This window comes from Lycorma delicatula, chromosome 6 (genome assembly GCF_047948215.1).
Source record: "Lycorma delicatula isolate Av1 chromosome 6, ASM4794821v1, whole genome shotgun sequence".
NCBI lineage: Eukaryota > Metazoa > Arthropoda > Insecta > Hemiptera > Fulgoridae > Lycorma > Lycorma delicatula.
The window spans coordinates 139817996-139835083 of NC_134460.1; the positions used below are offsets into that span (position 1 = coordinate 139817996).

General features: G+C 31.4%; 1 protein-coding gene across 1 annotated transcript in view; it reads right to left on the minus strand.

Moving 5' to 3' along the window:
- Positions 1 to 3428: 3428 nt before the first annotated feature.
- Mad1 (Mitotic arrest-deficient 1) overlaps positions 3429 to 17088 on the minus strand; it is a 45383-nt gene continuing 31723 nt past the window's right edge. The window contains exons 9-12 of the mRNA XM_075368651.1: positions 16898 to 17087; positions 14556 to 14728; positions 12614 to 12804; positions 3429 to 3719 (exon numbers count right to left, since the gene is read on the minus strand). Of these exons, the coding sequence (XP_075224766.1) occupies positions 3522 to 3719; positions 12614 to 12804; positions 14556 to 14728; positions 16898 to 17087 (752 nt within the window). The 3' untranslated portion in view covers positions 3429 to 3521. The remainder of the gene's footprint in view (positions 3720 to 12613; positions 12805 to 14555; positions 14729 to 16897; position 17088) is intronic.

Genomic DNA, 17088 nt, shown 5'->3' on the forward strand with positions numbered 1-17088 from the left:
TAAACGGCCATATCAACATCACTCAATCTTCTGAGTACTGTGCAGATGAAAGCAATGGAAAACTATAGCTGCTTTTTTTCCAAGAAAATGCAGCTGTCTGTATTTTCATATAACAAAGATAGAGGCGCCTTCCTTAGTAAAATATTCTGGAGGTAAACTAGTCCGCTGTTCAGATCTCCAGGTGGGGACTACTAAGGAGTCACCAGGGGTTATAAGGGGTCACCAGAAAATTAAAAAATAATATTCTACGACTCAGAGTGTGGAATGTTAGAAGTCTAAAAGAGGTTGGTTGGTTAGAAAATTTAAAGAGGCAAATGGATAGGATAAATGTCGATGTAGTAGGAATTAATGAAGTTTGGTGGGAAGAGGAAACCGACTTTTGGTCAGTAGATTTTAGAATAATTAACTCAGCTTCAAATAATGGACAGGCGTGAGTAGGTTTCATAATGAACAAGAAGATAGGGAAGAGTATAGTATTTCAAAATGCATAGCGATAGAATCATTGTAATAAGGATAAAATCAAAACCTAAATCGACGATTGTTAATGTCTATATGCCTACATGATGATGATGATGATGATGATGATGAGGTAGTGTGTATACAAACAAACTGATGATACAATTAAACACATAAAAGGGGATGAAAATTTAATAATAGTTGGAGATTGGAATGCAAGCGTTGGAAAAGACAAGGAAGGAAATATAGTAGGTGAATACAGGCTGGGGAAAAGGAACAAAAGAGGGGGCCAACTTATAGAGTTTTGCATGCAGTATAATTTAGTAATTGCCAACACCCAGTTTAAAAATCATAATAGAAGAATATACACATGGAAGAAGCAAGGTGATACTGCAAGGTATCAGATAAATTATATCATGGTTAAGCAAAGATTTAGAAATCAACACGTCAACTGCAGAACTTACCCTGGAGCAGACATTGATAGCGACTATAATTTAGTGATAATGAAATGTAGATTGGGGTTTAAAATCCTGAAGAAACGGTGTCAGATAAATCAGTGAAATTTAGAGAAGCTTGAGGAAGAAGAGGAAAAGAAGATTTTTGAGGAGGACATCGCAAGAGGTTTGAGTAAAAAAGATAAGGTAGAAAATGTAGAAGAAGAATGGGAGAATGTTAAAAAGGAAATTCTTAAATCAGCAGAAGCGAACTTAGGGGGAACAAAGAGAACTGGTATAAAACTTTGGATTTCAGAGGATATATTCCAGCTATTGGAAGAAGATAAAAAATATAAAAATGCTAGTGATGAAGAAAGTAAAAGGAACTATCGAGAATTAAGAAATACTATAAACAGGAAGTACAAACTAGTGAAATAAGTATGGATTAAAGAAAAGTGTTCAGAAGTGGAAAGAGAAATGAACATAGGTAAAATAGACAGAGCATACAGGAAAGTAACGGAAAATTTTAGGGTACATAAATTAAAATCTAATAATGTGTTAAACAAAGATGGTACACCGATTTATAGTACGAAAGGAAAAGTCGATAGGTGGGTGGAATATACTGAAGAGTTATACAGAGGAAATGAATTAGAAAATGGTGTTATAGAGGAAGAAGAGGAATTTGAAGAGGATGAAAGGGTAGAAACAATACTGAGATCTGAATTTAAGAGAGCATTAAAAGATTTGAATGGCAGAGAAAGACTCCTGGAATAGACAGAATACCTGTAAAATTACTGCACAGTGCATGTGAGGAAGCGATTGATAGATTATACAAACTGGTGTGTAATATTTATGAAAAAGGGGAAGTTTCGTCAAACTTCAAAAAGAGTGTTATAGTCAAAGAGTGATACCAAAGAAAGCAGGAGCAGATAAATGTGAAGAATACAGAACAATTAACTTAACTAGCCATACATCAAAAATGTTAATCTTAATCTTCTTCTGTACAGAAGAATTGAGAGCAGAGTGGAAGAAGTGTTACGAGAAGACCAATTTGGTTGCAGAAAAAGTATAGGGAAAAGGGAAGCAATTTTAGGCCTCAGATTAATAGTAGAAGGAAGATTAAAGAAAAACAAACCAACATACATTTATAGACCTAGAAAAGGCATTCGATAACATAGACTGGAATAAAATGTTCTGCATTTAAAAAAAATTAGGATTCAAATACAGAGGTAGAAGAACGATTGCTAACATTTACAAAAACCAAACAGCAACAGTAATAATTTAAGAACATAAAGAAGCTGTAGTATGAAAGGGAGTCTGAAAAGGATGTTCCCTATCCCCCGTTACTTTTTAATCTTTACATGGAACTAGCAGTTAATGATGTTAAAGAACAATTTAGATCCGGAGTAACAGTACAAGGTGAAAAGATAAAGATGCTACGATTTGCTGATGATATAGTAATTCTAGCCGAGAATAAAAAGGATTTAGAAGAAACAATGAATGGCATAGATGATGTCCTACGCAAGAACTATCGCATGAAAATAAACAAGAAGAAAACAAAAGTAATGAAATGTAGTAGAAATAATAAAGATGGACCACTCAATGTGAAAATAGGAGGAGAAAAGATTATGGAGGTAGAAGAATTTTGTTATTTGGAAAGTAGAATTACTAAAGATGGACGAAACAGGAGTGACATAAAATGCTGAATAATAGCACAGGTGAACTGAGCTTTCAGTCAGAAATATAATTTGTTTACATCAAAAATGAATTTAAATGTCAGGAAAAGATTTTTGAAAGTATATGTTTGGAGTGTCACTTTATATGGAAGTGAAGCTTGGACGATCAGAGTACCTGAGAAGAAATGATTATAAACTTTTGAAATTTGGTGCTACAGGAGAATGTTAAAAATCAGATGAATGGATAAAATGACAAATGAAGAGGTGTTGCGGCAAATTGATGAAGAAAGAAGCATTTAAAAAAAATATAATTAAAAGAAGAGACAGAGTTATTATAGGTCAGATATTAAGGCATCTTGGACTAGTCACTTTAATATTGGAGGGACAGGTAGAAGGAAAAAATTGGAGGCAGTGTTTGGAATATGTAAAAACAAATTGTTAGGGATGTAGGATGTAGGGGGTATACTGAAATGAAACGACTAGCACTAGATAGGGAATCTTGGAGATCTGCATCAAATCAGTCAAATGACTGAAGACAAAAAAAAGAATGAATGATGATAAAAGACATAGCAAAACTAAAATTATTTAAAGATTGCTATTATCATACAATAAAACTAAACTGGATTCTAAATCTGTCAATATACATTATTACTAATAGTTATTTTGTTAAACCACTCAAAATAAATCATGCTTCTCACTGTTACAATCTGGTCTATATCATTATACTCTGCCAAATCAGAAAACCATATATATATATATATTATAAAAAAGACAAATGCAGGAAAGTAACAATATTAGGATTTAGAACTTCATGCACCAAGGATAATAAAATAAAACTAAATTAAAAAAATAATTCATAAAAATTAAATAAAAACTATAAATTTACTTTTGTTAAAAATGCTAACATTATTTACACAGTACATTACATAACATTCATTCAAATTTAAATATTTTCTCAATCTGAAAGTATTATTTCAGGATCACTCTGTGGTGCAATTGATCCATACATAGACTGTTTTTGGAACAGTTGGATTGTTATAGCGGCAAGGAACACTGGAATAGAATGTTCTTGATGAAGGTGAACATCAATCAGATCACTAAGAGTCTCAGAATAAGGTGTTTCTAACAATGCCATACCACCATTCTGTGACATCTGGAACACAACAAACACATGTTAACATTTAAATCCTCAGAAAATTCTTTATAAACCTAACAAGGAAACATTCACTTAATATGAGGCCATAGAATAATTCATGCGATACAGAATTATTTGTCTTGACTTCCAGGTCTGTATGAATTTTGGCTTGTTCCTTGGTTTGGAAATATTTTCTTGGCATAGCTTTAAGCAGATGAAATAAATAAAAATCACACAGGTGATAAATCTGGTCTGTGAAATGGGGATGTAAACACTTTTATGGTGATTCCTAACTATTTGTCTTGGTGATCATTCTCATACAACAAAATCACATTTTCTTTACTTGGACTTCCTAAATGTTAACAAATTTTTAGGAATAAAATTAGCATTACTAATGCTTAAAGTCTGGGCATTATCTATTTTTCAGTAACTATTCGCCTGAAATTCACTTTTATCAAATGCTACTGAAAGCTAGGAGCAGTCACTTCAACTACTTTTCAGGTTAACGCTGTCTTTTCATGATCATCTTTTCAATATCCATCTCTAAACTTAAGATTCACATATAACTTTCCACGTTATGCTATTATATATAGAAAAAGTATATTAATTATTTGTACAATGTTAATTAAATATAAAAAAGTATTGCAACATATAATATTTTGCTGAAAGATTTTTTTGAACAAGGAATTAATGAAGTTTTATTTAATTCTGTTAGGTTGAGAGTAGCAGAGTTGGGTCCTGCCATCTGATGGATTTTCCAGTGACTGGAATGCTGTCACATGAATGTTTAAGAGAATGCTTTATAAGAGGAACAGTTTACTGGATTGAAATCAGACTTTTGAGTGCAGTGCAATTTTCATATCAACATAGAAGATCACTCTATTTTGTACAATTTATGCTTGGTATGACAATTTTAAAGCAAGAGAGAGTCTCCTGCATCACAAGAAAAGTACTGAAACTGTACCTACAATGCAGATGGTAGCATAAGCATACAAAGTCTATCAGCCAAACATGAGTTGAAAGTCCTAGAGCAACAATTTACAATGTTTTATATAAATGCCTGATACTGGAGTTCTTTGTTGGTTGGGTTTCAATTAACCACATGTCTCAAGAGTGGTCAGCTTAAGCCTATTCAAGACTACACATTTGCTGGTACATCCACACTTACACACCAGAATGCAAACAGATGCCTTGGCATCTCCTGCAAAGTACTGTTAACAATCATGTCACTGTGATGTTACTCTGTAAACTGGTATTATATAAATAAATAAAATATATGTATATATTTTTTTTGAAAATTCAAATAATTCAGTAACGTTTTGACCACTATGCTAATAAAATTTAATATTATATGAAATATATTTCAATAAATAGTATATAATTTCATAGTATTAAATAAGTTAATTAATTATATAAAATTAATTTTCAAAAGGAAATTAATAAATTAAGACTATAAGCTCTTTAAACCTAAAAAGAAAAAAAAAACAATGTTCAAGTGTTTTTATGGGCTTAGTTTATGTTATCTAATTACTGTGTTCTAGTAGTTTATATTTCATACAATAAATAAATTAATAAAAATATAAACATATACATTATACATGTACATCAACCTTTATTTTACATACTGACTTGCTTGTGAACTATGTCTTCCTCCAACTAGGAAATCTCCAATGAATTTTTCTTAATAAACAATACTCTACCTCTTTTAGCTAATTTTTACACCAACCAGTTGATAAGTTCCCTGGTCCCTATATTTGAGAGGCTCGTTCATGGATACTAAGATTGCCAGAAATCATAAATTATGACTACTTTTGAGGGGCTTCATTAAGGATCACATCTACAAAATACTTATTCTATGATTGCCAATCTGACTGAAGTTAGGGCAACAGCTAGATTATTGTTTGAATGTTCTGAACACAACAAAGGTTGTGTTTGCGATTTCAGGAAAAAAATATTCTTTCTGTAAAATGTTATTCATACCATTGTTTACTGATAATATATAAATTCATATTTAACAATCCTATATAAAAAATAGAACATTCCATAAAAATAAATAAATACAAGCTACAATAAAATGTATTAAATTTTTATACAGTCAAATAACAGCAATATTTTTAACAATTAACTTTTTTTTTTTTTTTTTTTTTTTTGTCTTCAGTCATTTGACTGGTTTGATGCAGCTCTCCAAGATTCCCTATCTAGTGCTAGTCGTTTCATTTCAGTATACCCTCTACATCCTACATCCCCAACAATTTGTTTTACATACTCCAAACATGGCCTGCCTACACAATTTTTCCCTTCTACCTGTCCTTCCAATATTAAAGCAACTATTCCAGGATGCCTTAGTATGTGGCCTATAAGTCTGTCTCTTCTTTTAACTATATTTTTCCAAATGCTTCTTTCTTCATCTATTTGCCGCAATACCTCTTCATTTGTCACTTTATCCACCCATCTGATTTTTAATATTCTCCTATAGCACCACATTTCAAAAGCTTCTAATCTTTTCTTCTCAGATACTCCGATCGTCCAAGTTTCACTTCCATATAAAGCGACACTCCAAACATACACTTTCAAAAATCTTTTCCTGACATTTAAATTCATTTTTGATGTAAAAAAATTATATTTCTTACTGAAGGCTCGTTTAGCTTGTGCTATTCGGCATTTTATATCGCTCCTGCTTCGTCCATCTTTAGTAATTTTACTTCCCAAATAACAAAATTCTTCTACCTCCATAATCTTTTCTCCTCCTATTTTCACATTCAGCGGTCCATCTTTGTTATTTCTACTACATTTCATTACTTTTGTTTTGTTCTTGTTTATTTTCATGCGATAGTTCTTGCGTAGGACTTCATCTATGCCGTTCATTGTTTCTTCTAAATCCTTTTTACTCTCGGCTAGAATTACTATATCATCAGCAAATCGTAGCATCTTTATCTTTTCACCTTGTACTGTTACTCCGAATTTAAATTGTTCTTTAACATCATTAACTGCTAGTTCCATGTAAAGATTAAAAAGTAACGGAGATAGGGAACATCCTTGTCGGACTCCCTTTCTTATTAGGGCTTCTTTCTTATGTTCTTCAATTGTTATTGTTGCTGTTTGGTTCCTGTACATGTTAGCAATTGTTCTTCTATCTCTGTATTTGAACCCTAATTTTTTTAAAATGCTGAACATTTTATTCCAGTCTACGTTATCGAAAGCCTTTTCTAGGTCTATAAACGCCAAGTATGTTGGTTTGTTTTTCTTTAATCTTCCTTCTACTATTAATCTGAGGCCTAAAATTGCTTCCCTTGTCCCTATACGTTTCCTGAAACCAAATTGGTCTTCTCCTAACACTTCTTCCACTCTCCTCTCAATTCTTCTGTATAAAATTCTAGTTAAGATTTTTAATGCATGACTAGTTAAACTAATTGTTCTGTATTCTTCACATTTATCTGCCCCTGCTTTCTTTGGTATCATAACTATAACACTTTTTTTGAAGTCTGATGGAAATTCCCCATTTTCATAAATATTACACACCAGTTTGTATAATCTATCAATTGCTTCCTCACCTGCACTGCGCAGTAATTCTACAGGTATTCCGTCTATTCCAGGAGCCTTTCTGCCATTTAAATCTTTTAATGCTCTCTTAAATTCAGATCTCAGTATTGTTTCTCCCATTTCATCCTCCTCAACTTCCTCTTCTTCCTCTATAACACCATTTTCTAATTCATTTCCTCCGTATAACTCTTCAATATATTCCACCCATCTATCGACTTTACCTTTCGTATTATATATTGGTGTACCATCTTTGTTTAACACATTATTAGATTTTAATTTATGTACCCCAAAATTTTCCTTAACTTTCCTGTATGCTCCGTCTATTTTACCAATGTTCATTTCTCTTTCCACTTCTGAACACTTTTCTTTAATCCACTCTTCTTTCACCAGTTTGCACTTCCTGTTTATAGCATTTCTTAATTTCCGATAGTTCCTTTTACTTTCTTCATCACTAGCATTCTTATATTTTCTACGTTCATCCATCAGCTGCAATATATCGTCTGAAACCCAAGGTTTTCTACCGGTTCTCTTTATTCCGCCTAAGTTTGCTTCTGCTGATTTAAGAATTTCCTTTTTAACATTCTCCCATTCTTCTTCTACATTTTCTACCTTATCTTTTTTACTCAGACCTCTTGCGATGTCCTCCTCAAAAATCTTCTTTACCCCCTCTTCCTCAAGCTTCTCTAAATTCCACCGATTCATCTGACACCTTTTCTTCAGGTTTTTAAACCCCAATCTACATTTCATTATCACCAAATTATGGTCGCTATCAATGTCTGCTCCAGGGTAAGTTTTGCAGTCAACGAGTTGATTTCTAAATCTTTGCTTAACCATGATATAATCTATCTGATACCTTCCAGTATCGCCTGGCTTTTTCCAAGTGTATATTCTTCTATTATGATTTTTAAATTGGGTGTTGGCAATTACTAAATTATACTTCGTGCAAAATTCTATAAGTCGGTCCCCTCTTTCATTTCTTTTGCCCAGCCCGTATTCACCCACTATATTTCCTTCCTTGCCTTTTCCAATGCTTGCATTCCAATCTCTAACTATTATTAAATTTTCATCTCCTTTTACGTGTTTAATTGCTTCATCAATCTCTTCGTATACACACTCTACCTCATCATCATCATGGGCGCTTGTAGGCATATAGACGTTAACAATCGTTGTCGGTTTAGGTTTTGATTTTATCCTTATTACAATGATTCTATCGCTATGCGTTTTGAAATACTCCACTCTCCTCCCTATCTTCTTGTTCATCACGAAACCTACTCCTGCCTGCCCATTATTTGACGCCGAGTTAATTACTCTAAAATCACCTGACCAAAAGTCGCCTTCCTCTTCCCACCGAACCTCACTAATTCCTACTATATCCACATTTGTCCTACCCATTTCCCTTTTTAAATTTTCTAGCCTACCAACCTTTTTTAAGCTTCTAACATTCCACGCTCCGACTCGTAGAATGTTATTTTTTAATTTTCTGGTGACCCCTTCCTTAGTAGTCCCCACCCGGAGATCCGAACGGGGGACTATTTTACCTCCGGAATATTTTACCAAGGAAGGCGCCTCCATTATTACTATGTGAAAATGCAGAGCCACATTTTCTTGGAAAAAAAGCAGCTGTAGTTTTCCATTGCTTTCAGCTGCGCAGTACTCAGAGGACTGAGTGATGTTGATACGGCCGTTTAAGTCGTCCTGACTCACGCCCCTAACAACTACTGAAAGAGCTGCTGCCCTCTTTCAGGAATCATTCTTTAGTCTGGCTCTCAACAGATACCTCTCCGATATGGTTGCACCTTCGGTCCAGCTACTCTGTATCCCTGAGCACTCAAGCCCCCTCACCAACGGCAAGGTCTCATGATTCATGGAGGAGGACAGTTAACTTAAAAAGTGAAAATTATTTTTCAATAAACCATTCTGACTTTAATACAGAAAATCCATAATTTAATATGGACCTATTTTTCTTCAGAAAAACTGTATTTTAATTTAGAAAGTCACTGTTCAAGTAGCATTAACATGGTTTGATATCTTAGAGAGCAAGTTTTTAACTGCACTTAACATTTTCCCTATTTTTCTTAATGAGATTATAGGCACTGACTGCTAAAAAAAAAAAAGAAATGTCTAATCTTTTGTACAGTAAAGAAAGTATTCATAGTATCACTGGAACAAAATCAAGGTACTGCATCTGACACTTATCTTTCTCAACAAGGCAAAGGTGTATGTTTATAACTTCTCTTAACATTTATAATTTAAAGGCTTCAGTGAAAAACATCTTTTATACAGAAAATTCTTAATCATTTATGGTTCTGAGTCATCCTATGTAATAATTTGTTCCTGAAGATATATTGTTTTATGAGAGAAAAAATAGTTGAAAGAAATTTAATGAAATAGGATATTTTACATGTTCATAGCTCTTCATTGCAAGCTTTCAACCCTTCACTCAGTACTTCTTATGCATGCTTACAATTTTACAAAAAGTACTGGTTGAAAGCTTTAATTTGGGTTGAGATAAGGATTGTATGGAGCTTGAGATAAGAGAAATAAACAACTGTGATTGAAAAAGCTTAAGATGCAGAGAAACAAGGTTCTCAAATGTCTAATAGTTTACACTTACAAGAAAGAACTAAGGTCCTGAAAATGCTGAAATGTTATATGTGCAGTTTCTGCCAACAGTTAAAGTTAGATAGTTATAATTCATCCAGTGAATAAACTTCTTGTATCATATGTGAAGAGAGTAACCATGAATGATTTGAGATTTTAAGGGTAGTCATTAATAAACAAACAGAGTACCAAGAACATCTCTGTGGCACTCCATTTTCTAAACCTTTAAGTGAAGATCTATACATTATACAGATGGATAAGATACCTAAAGATTAAAGCATTTTGATTAGGAACAAAAGCAGTGAAATTTCAAAAACTAATTTACAACTGGTAAGATATGAAGATAAGACTAATAAACTGAAGGAGTTTTTTATTCCATGTAAATAAGTCTTTTTATCAATAAGAAATGACTAATATAATAAATTAAATAAGATTGCAGAAAATTGAATAGGATATTTTTCCTGTAAAATCATGCTTTTGTGTAAAATATTTTCCTAAAACTATGCTGTAAGGCAAAATCAATAAGGCTTAGTTAATAAGTTATGCTTTCAAGAAATTTAAGTCTGTTTTGCATTAATATTCAACTGCTTTAGAAAATAAGAACCTATAAAGTTTTATATCAAGAGCAGAATCTTTTTTATGGACAGGAATAACAAAACAAAGGAAGTTTTAAGACAAAGGAACTATAACATTGGTAAAAGATTCATTAAATTTATTAGAGGGCAACAACAGTGAATAGAACTTCTGACAAAATTATGGCAGGAATTTAATCAATACTCATTGAAAGTTTACTCTTTGATTCAAAATATAGGTTTTTATTTCTTTGAACTCAACAGGAAATAAAAATATTAATTTACCAATAAAACTAACAAAAATAAATGACTTTATTTGAAATGGATCAATATTTTTGTTTAAAATTTCAGGAAAGAATTTATTAAATTATTCTGTTACAAGAACAGCAGAATGAAGTATGAATACCAGAGTACAAATGTAGTGGTATAGTACAGTAAGAATATATACTGCATGAAGAAATGACAAAAGTCTGGTTTTTTTGTTATTTTTGATGAATTCATTTGACCAGTTTTATTTCCAAATCTGCATAACACTCTTAATAACTCGCCATATGTTTTTAATTTTAATAGTTGAATATTTTTGTATTACGAATAACTACTGCATAAATTTTTAATGCATGGAGATTCCTTAGCAAGAACTAGACTTAACAATTTCTTCAATATTTCACCCATTTTTGTTTTCACACTAAAGGCCAAAGGTTAAAAGAAGCCTTTCTGGAAAGTAATAGAATTTTTTTTTAGTTTTTTCATTATAGATAAGCCAATACTATTTATTGTTATTTAACTTTCCCAAATTGTCCAAGAATAAGGTTTTCAAAATGTAATTGATAAAATTTTTAAAACAGAAAAAGAGATCTTTATCTTACTATGAAGTGGTAAGTGCATATGCTGGACTATTATAATAATGATAGTTCTGTAGTTTGACAGTTATGTCTAAAGACCACAATTCTAATTGGTAATCACAGTTCTAGTTGGTTGGGAGATAAAAAATATTTAGCCCTGCTGATTCAAACTGAGTTACTAACAGCTCATTTGTCATAAAACTAGAATTTTTTAGAAAATTAATATTAAAACATTACATGTATTAAATATGAAATATTTCAAAATGAGTTTTTTCTTCAGTTTATTAACACGCATTTTAAACAACCTAGGAGGTTTATACATTATTATCAAAATCAACTCTGGCTAGAGCACAGAATTGCAGAGATTCAAAATTAATTTCTTCTACTGAATAATGTGCTGCTCCATATAGTACTAGGTAATGAAATCCAATTTCCCAAGAAACTGTGGCCTTTTGTCTGGAAGAGATCTAAAAATCCTTCTTTGGGTCAAGTTTCTTACTTGGTACTTCTGTTGGTAGATCATCCCTTTAATACTACTTAAAATGGTTTTTTCCTGTATTTTCTTAATGAGTTCTTAATTATTTACATCATGTAAATATCATTCTACACCAAACATTAAGTACAATTAACAAACATGAGAAAAACTTACAGAAAAAGGTTTTACTTTTTATATGACTTAATTATTTTGACTAATATTTTTATTGTAATTTTTACATCAATATTTATATGTGGTAGCCATGAATCTGCTAATAAAGTCACAATACGGTAGAGGTATAATACATAACTGTGAACTGTATATTTTTATGTAGACAATTTATTTATCATAAGTTGGTAATCTGTGGTTCTGAAGAAGGAAGAATTTGCCAATTCTCCGCAAATGACTTAAAAAATACCTACAGCTATTTAGGCTTGTATAGCAGTTTATGGTAGTAACAGGTAAATCAAGTAGATCAAACCAATCTTCACACACATGATCACAGATAAACACATTTTAAGTTTTGAAACAAATTACACTATGCTTAAAGTAGTTTAAAAAAGTTGATGTATTACAAAAGGATGATGATATGCATTTTCTCATTACTCTATAAAACAAGAGATTTTTGTCAACTGGCTAGATTGGCACAGAATGTGTTCCTCAATTACCAGTTTATAAAGTTTATTTATTACAAAAATCTGTCTTTTAATGTCCTTTTGTTAATTATTTACTCCTAACTACAAATCTTAATTTCGATGATAAGACATAATAATGCAATATTTTTAAATATAGACTTTTAAACACATTGAGACACATAATTATACTATTGGCATATATTAAGAACAAATTATGTAAGAAATTACCAGAAAAAGGCATATTTACCTTAAAAACTAAATTCTGATCTGGTGTTTCAGCATAAATACTTGATAGTCTATACTTTTTGTTAGGTAAACCATCAACTTTATAACCAAGAAGCATATTAATGGCTTCACGAAATTCAAGACTGGTTAATTTAAAAACTTCACGCAACTTCTGATTTTGTTTCTCTTGAGAGCTCAGTTTCTCCTTCAGTTCTGAAAAAAATTACAATATTATCAATAACAAAACTAATTAATGTTTTTAAGTTAATGATAATTTTTGAGATGATAATTTAGATAGTTGATGATAATTTTTTAAGTTGATGTACACTATTCTAAAACATAGTAAAATAGTAGAATTACTGTGAATTACAAGTTTCAGAAACATATATATATATATTTAAAGGATAGATTTATAACAAAAACAGTAATAACAATTGTTATACAAAGGAATTTAGAAACAAGAAATTGAATTAAAAAGAAAATACTGTACCATAGCCGATATTTTCATGTTAGAATCAGTGATCTATTCATTAAATGTTATGTCCTGTGGAGATGTTTATAAAACCAACTTATTCACAACTCCACTATGCGATAATAAAAAACAGCAGAATAAGCCCAAAAGAATTTAAAAAAACAAAACAAATTTATTTTCTCTTGGAAAAGAATTTTCTAATTAGTTTGTATTTTACTTTTGTTAAAAAAAAAGCTACAGAGCTGACTTACGAATAATTGCCAGTTAGCTAATATGCCATGTTCCTGAAAATTATGTAGAGTCAACTCGATCACTTTCAAATTGAATTGTGGTTCATTCTACTGAGTGTTTTGTTATCTTCTGGTCATTAATTTCACTCTGTTCATTGTACTTCATTAATGCTATCAACTATCAACTTGTATTTATCTAGTTACATCCTACAACCATTAAACTGATTAACCATTTGTTGCTTCCTCAAAACTGACGTTTTCTTTATTATAAGGGGAGATTCTACATACTCTTTGAGTCAAGAATCATAAATATGAGACAATTTTTAAAATTAACTAACTTAGACTTTAAAAATTTGATATAAATAAAGATTTATCACAGAATTGATTATTCAAGGAAAACCCAATTTAAATACCTGTGAGATACAACAAACAACCTAAATGAAAAAACCTCGATCCAAATAAGAAGAAACAAACAAGCAAAAGCTCAAAAATTAACCTAGTAAACTTACAATAAAAATGTGTATCAACAAACACAAAAATAAGAAACTACAACACAGTTATAAAACCAAAAGCAACTTATGCAGCAGAAACACTCTTTTACTTGAACGAATCTTAAAAAAAAACCAGACAGACAGATCCAGAAAATCAGAAGAAGAATTGGAAGAACCTAAAATGATAAAAAACCCAGAAAGACGGGCAGTGGTGGATTAGCCCAACAAAGTCATGTAAAAGAGTTAGAACCCATCAGTGATACCATGCATAGGAGGAGACTAGGATCCTTTGGAGATATCATGAACATATCACAAACATTTTCAACACTAGAAAGGACACAAAGAACGAAGTGTATGAAAAAGTACTGTGAGGACTGCAAGGCCCAAACTGTCCCATCAAAGAGACTTGGATAATGGACTGACTAAAGTGATCCTATGTGGTCATAAAAGATAATAATAATAATAATATAGGGAAGAAAAATATCACATCATAAATTACATAAATTTAATAAGTTGCTTAAACATTAGTATTATTAAAAAATCATACAATATATGTATTAGTATACAATAAATGTATAAGACACTTAAGATATATAAAAAAATATAAACTACTGACATGACTGTACTTGCATGGATCAATGACCTGCACTGATTAATAATTTAATAGTGTTAAACATTTTTTTTCAAACTTAATTAGTGTTAGATAGAATTTTAAGTTATAAAAAATTGAGTTTTCAGACGTTACTGGAATAACCCTAAAAAAAATGTTACCTTCAATTTCTTTTCCAGTATTAATGTCAACTCTTTCATTAACCATCTGAGTCAAGTCATGAGTTTTTCCTTCTTGTAATAGATTAACTCTTTCCCTTAACAGTGCTATTTCAACTTGATATTTTTCTATTTCAGAAGCATGGCTGGATGATGCTTCTGCAGTTGGATTAGATCTGTAAAATAATAATAAACATTCTTTAATCTGTAGAAAAAAATCAGAATTCTATTCACAAATCTAAATGTAGCATAACATAATTGCAGGAATAAGGTCATTTATTAATAATAAATTTGAACCTAAGACTTACTAGATGAAAGGCAGAGATGCTACGATTTCATGGTCTTCTAGTACGTATTCTCGTTTCATTACATAAAATGAAGAATTATTGATATTTGGGTATTAAGCAGAAATAATAAATTCAGGCAGGAACAAATTTTAAAATTAATGTTTGATATTTAGAAAATATTCATTAATATTTAGACATATTTCTGATCAAATTTTTTAAAAATTTAAGGAGAGAAAGTGTATTTGTAAATCAAGGCCCCCAGACATTTTCAGCCTTAGAATTCCACAGTCTGAGGAGATGCTTAACAGTTGTATGATTCTTATAAAATTAATCCATTAACTTGTCTTGCTCAAATAAAACATTACATTAAACTTATTGTACATCTTAAATAGACTTTATGTAGCAACAAATAAAAAAAAACATAATACATACCAGATGATTCAAAAAGGACTTCACAACTTTAAAAGCATATCAAATTTTATTTAGATAACTTACAGATTCAGTTGAGGTCTCATTTCATAGCAAAAAACATGACAAGCTTTGACTCACGTAGTTCATTAGTACTGAATTCAACCACCAGTACTATCACCAATGATGCTAAAAATGGATATATTTACTGCTGTGGAATGTGCTCACTGTGTGTTTTGGTTTCACGATTTGCAGTATGGTAAAAAGCAACCTAGTAGGCATACAATTTACTCTAGGCACTTAACCTTCATTGAGATAGGCTGTTCTGTTAAATATATAAAATCATCAAGACATTCACGTGTCCCTAAAGCTGCTGTGGAACTCAGAGAAAGCTCTGTGCGTAGTCCAAAGAAATCAATTTGATGTGTGTCATGTTAGACTGGCATTCCACAAACAACTGTTTGGCATGTGCAATTGTAAACGATTGTACTTGAACCCATACAAACTAACCATGGTTCAACACGTTACACATCACAACAAAGTTGCTCAACTGTAGTTTTGTGTGGAAATGATGGACAGAATTGCAGAGATTGATACATTTTAAAACAATGTAATTTTTAGTGATTAGTCATTGTTTCACATGAGTAGCAAGGTGAACAACCATAACTACCAAATATGGGGTAACAAAAAATAAATGAAACTTTGCAGCACAATTGTGATAGCCGTAAGGTCAATGCTTTTTGTGTCTTAAGCAAACAAAGACTGTATGGCCTGTTCTTCTATCAGGAGGCAAGTGTAAATGGTGTTGTTTATCTGGACATGCTTCAAAATTTTCTAATTCCTCAGTTAGATAATGATGACCAAGATGGACACCATTGCTATCAGAAAGATGGAGCACCACCTTACTATCGCCTAGAAGTCTGAAATTTTCTTGATACTCAGTTCCCAGGTTGGTGGATTGGTCATGAAAGTCCAATTACATGGCCACCTTGTTGCCCTGATTTTACCCCACTAAATTTTTTCTAGTGGGGTTTCATTAAAGATCAGGTACATGTACCACCTTTGCCTGCTGATCTTGTTAAGCTAAAACTTCAAATTAATGCTGCAACTCTAGAGATAACACCCGACTTGCTGGCAACAATCTGGAATGAAATTGACTTTAGGTGGGATGTATGTCGCATTAAAAATGGAAGCCATATCAAACCAAGGTGAATGTTGGGTGACAAACTTGATGTGTTTATCACATTTTATGAAAATGTGATTTCATTTTTATGAAATGAAACCTCAACCAAATCTGTAAGTTACCTAAATAAACTATTATAAGCTAATAAAGAAATTAAACAGTTAAAACCAAAAGCATAACAAAAATCAACAATGTGATCAGTCAAAAATATATTGAAAGGGTTTAATATGTATTAATTTACAAGTAAAAATGGAGCTAATTCTTAGTCATTTGTGATAGTTGTTGGTAGTTAACATAAGTCAAATATATTATAATGAAAGCACATAACATTCCAATGAAGTGTATATTAATAACAGTTTTAATTTTATAAATATACGTTATCAGTTATTTTTAAAGAAACCTGAAAGTAGAGTTCAAATAAAATAAAGGAAATATATTATCAAGTATAATGATAATATAAAAATAACCTTAAATGAAGAATCTTTGTTTGCCTGATATCAAAATCTCCTTTTAAAGCTCTGTATTCAAGCTGGTCATTAAGTTCTTCAATTTTCTTTGTAAGCTCTTCTTTTTCCTTTAGAAGAGCATCCCGTTCAACCTTCAATTTTGACAATTCTGCTGAATCAGAGTTTGAGTTTATAACAGCAACAGCTAGACC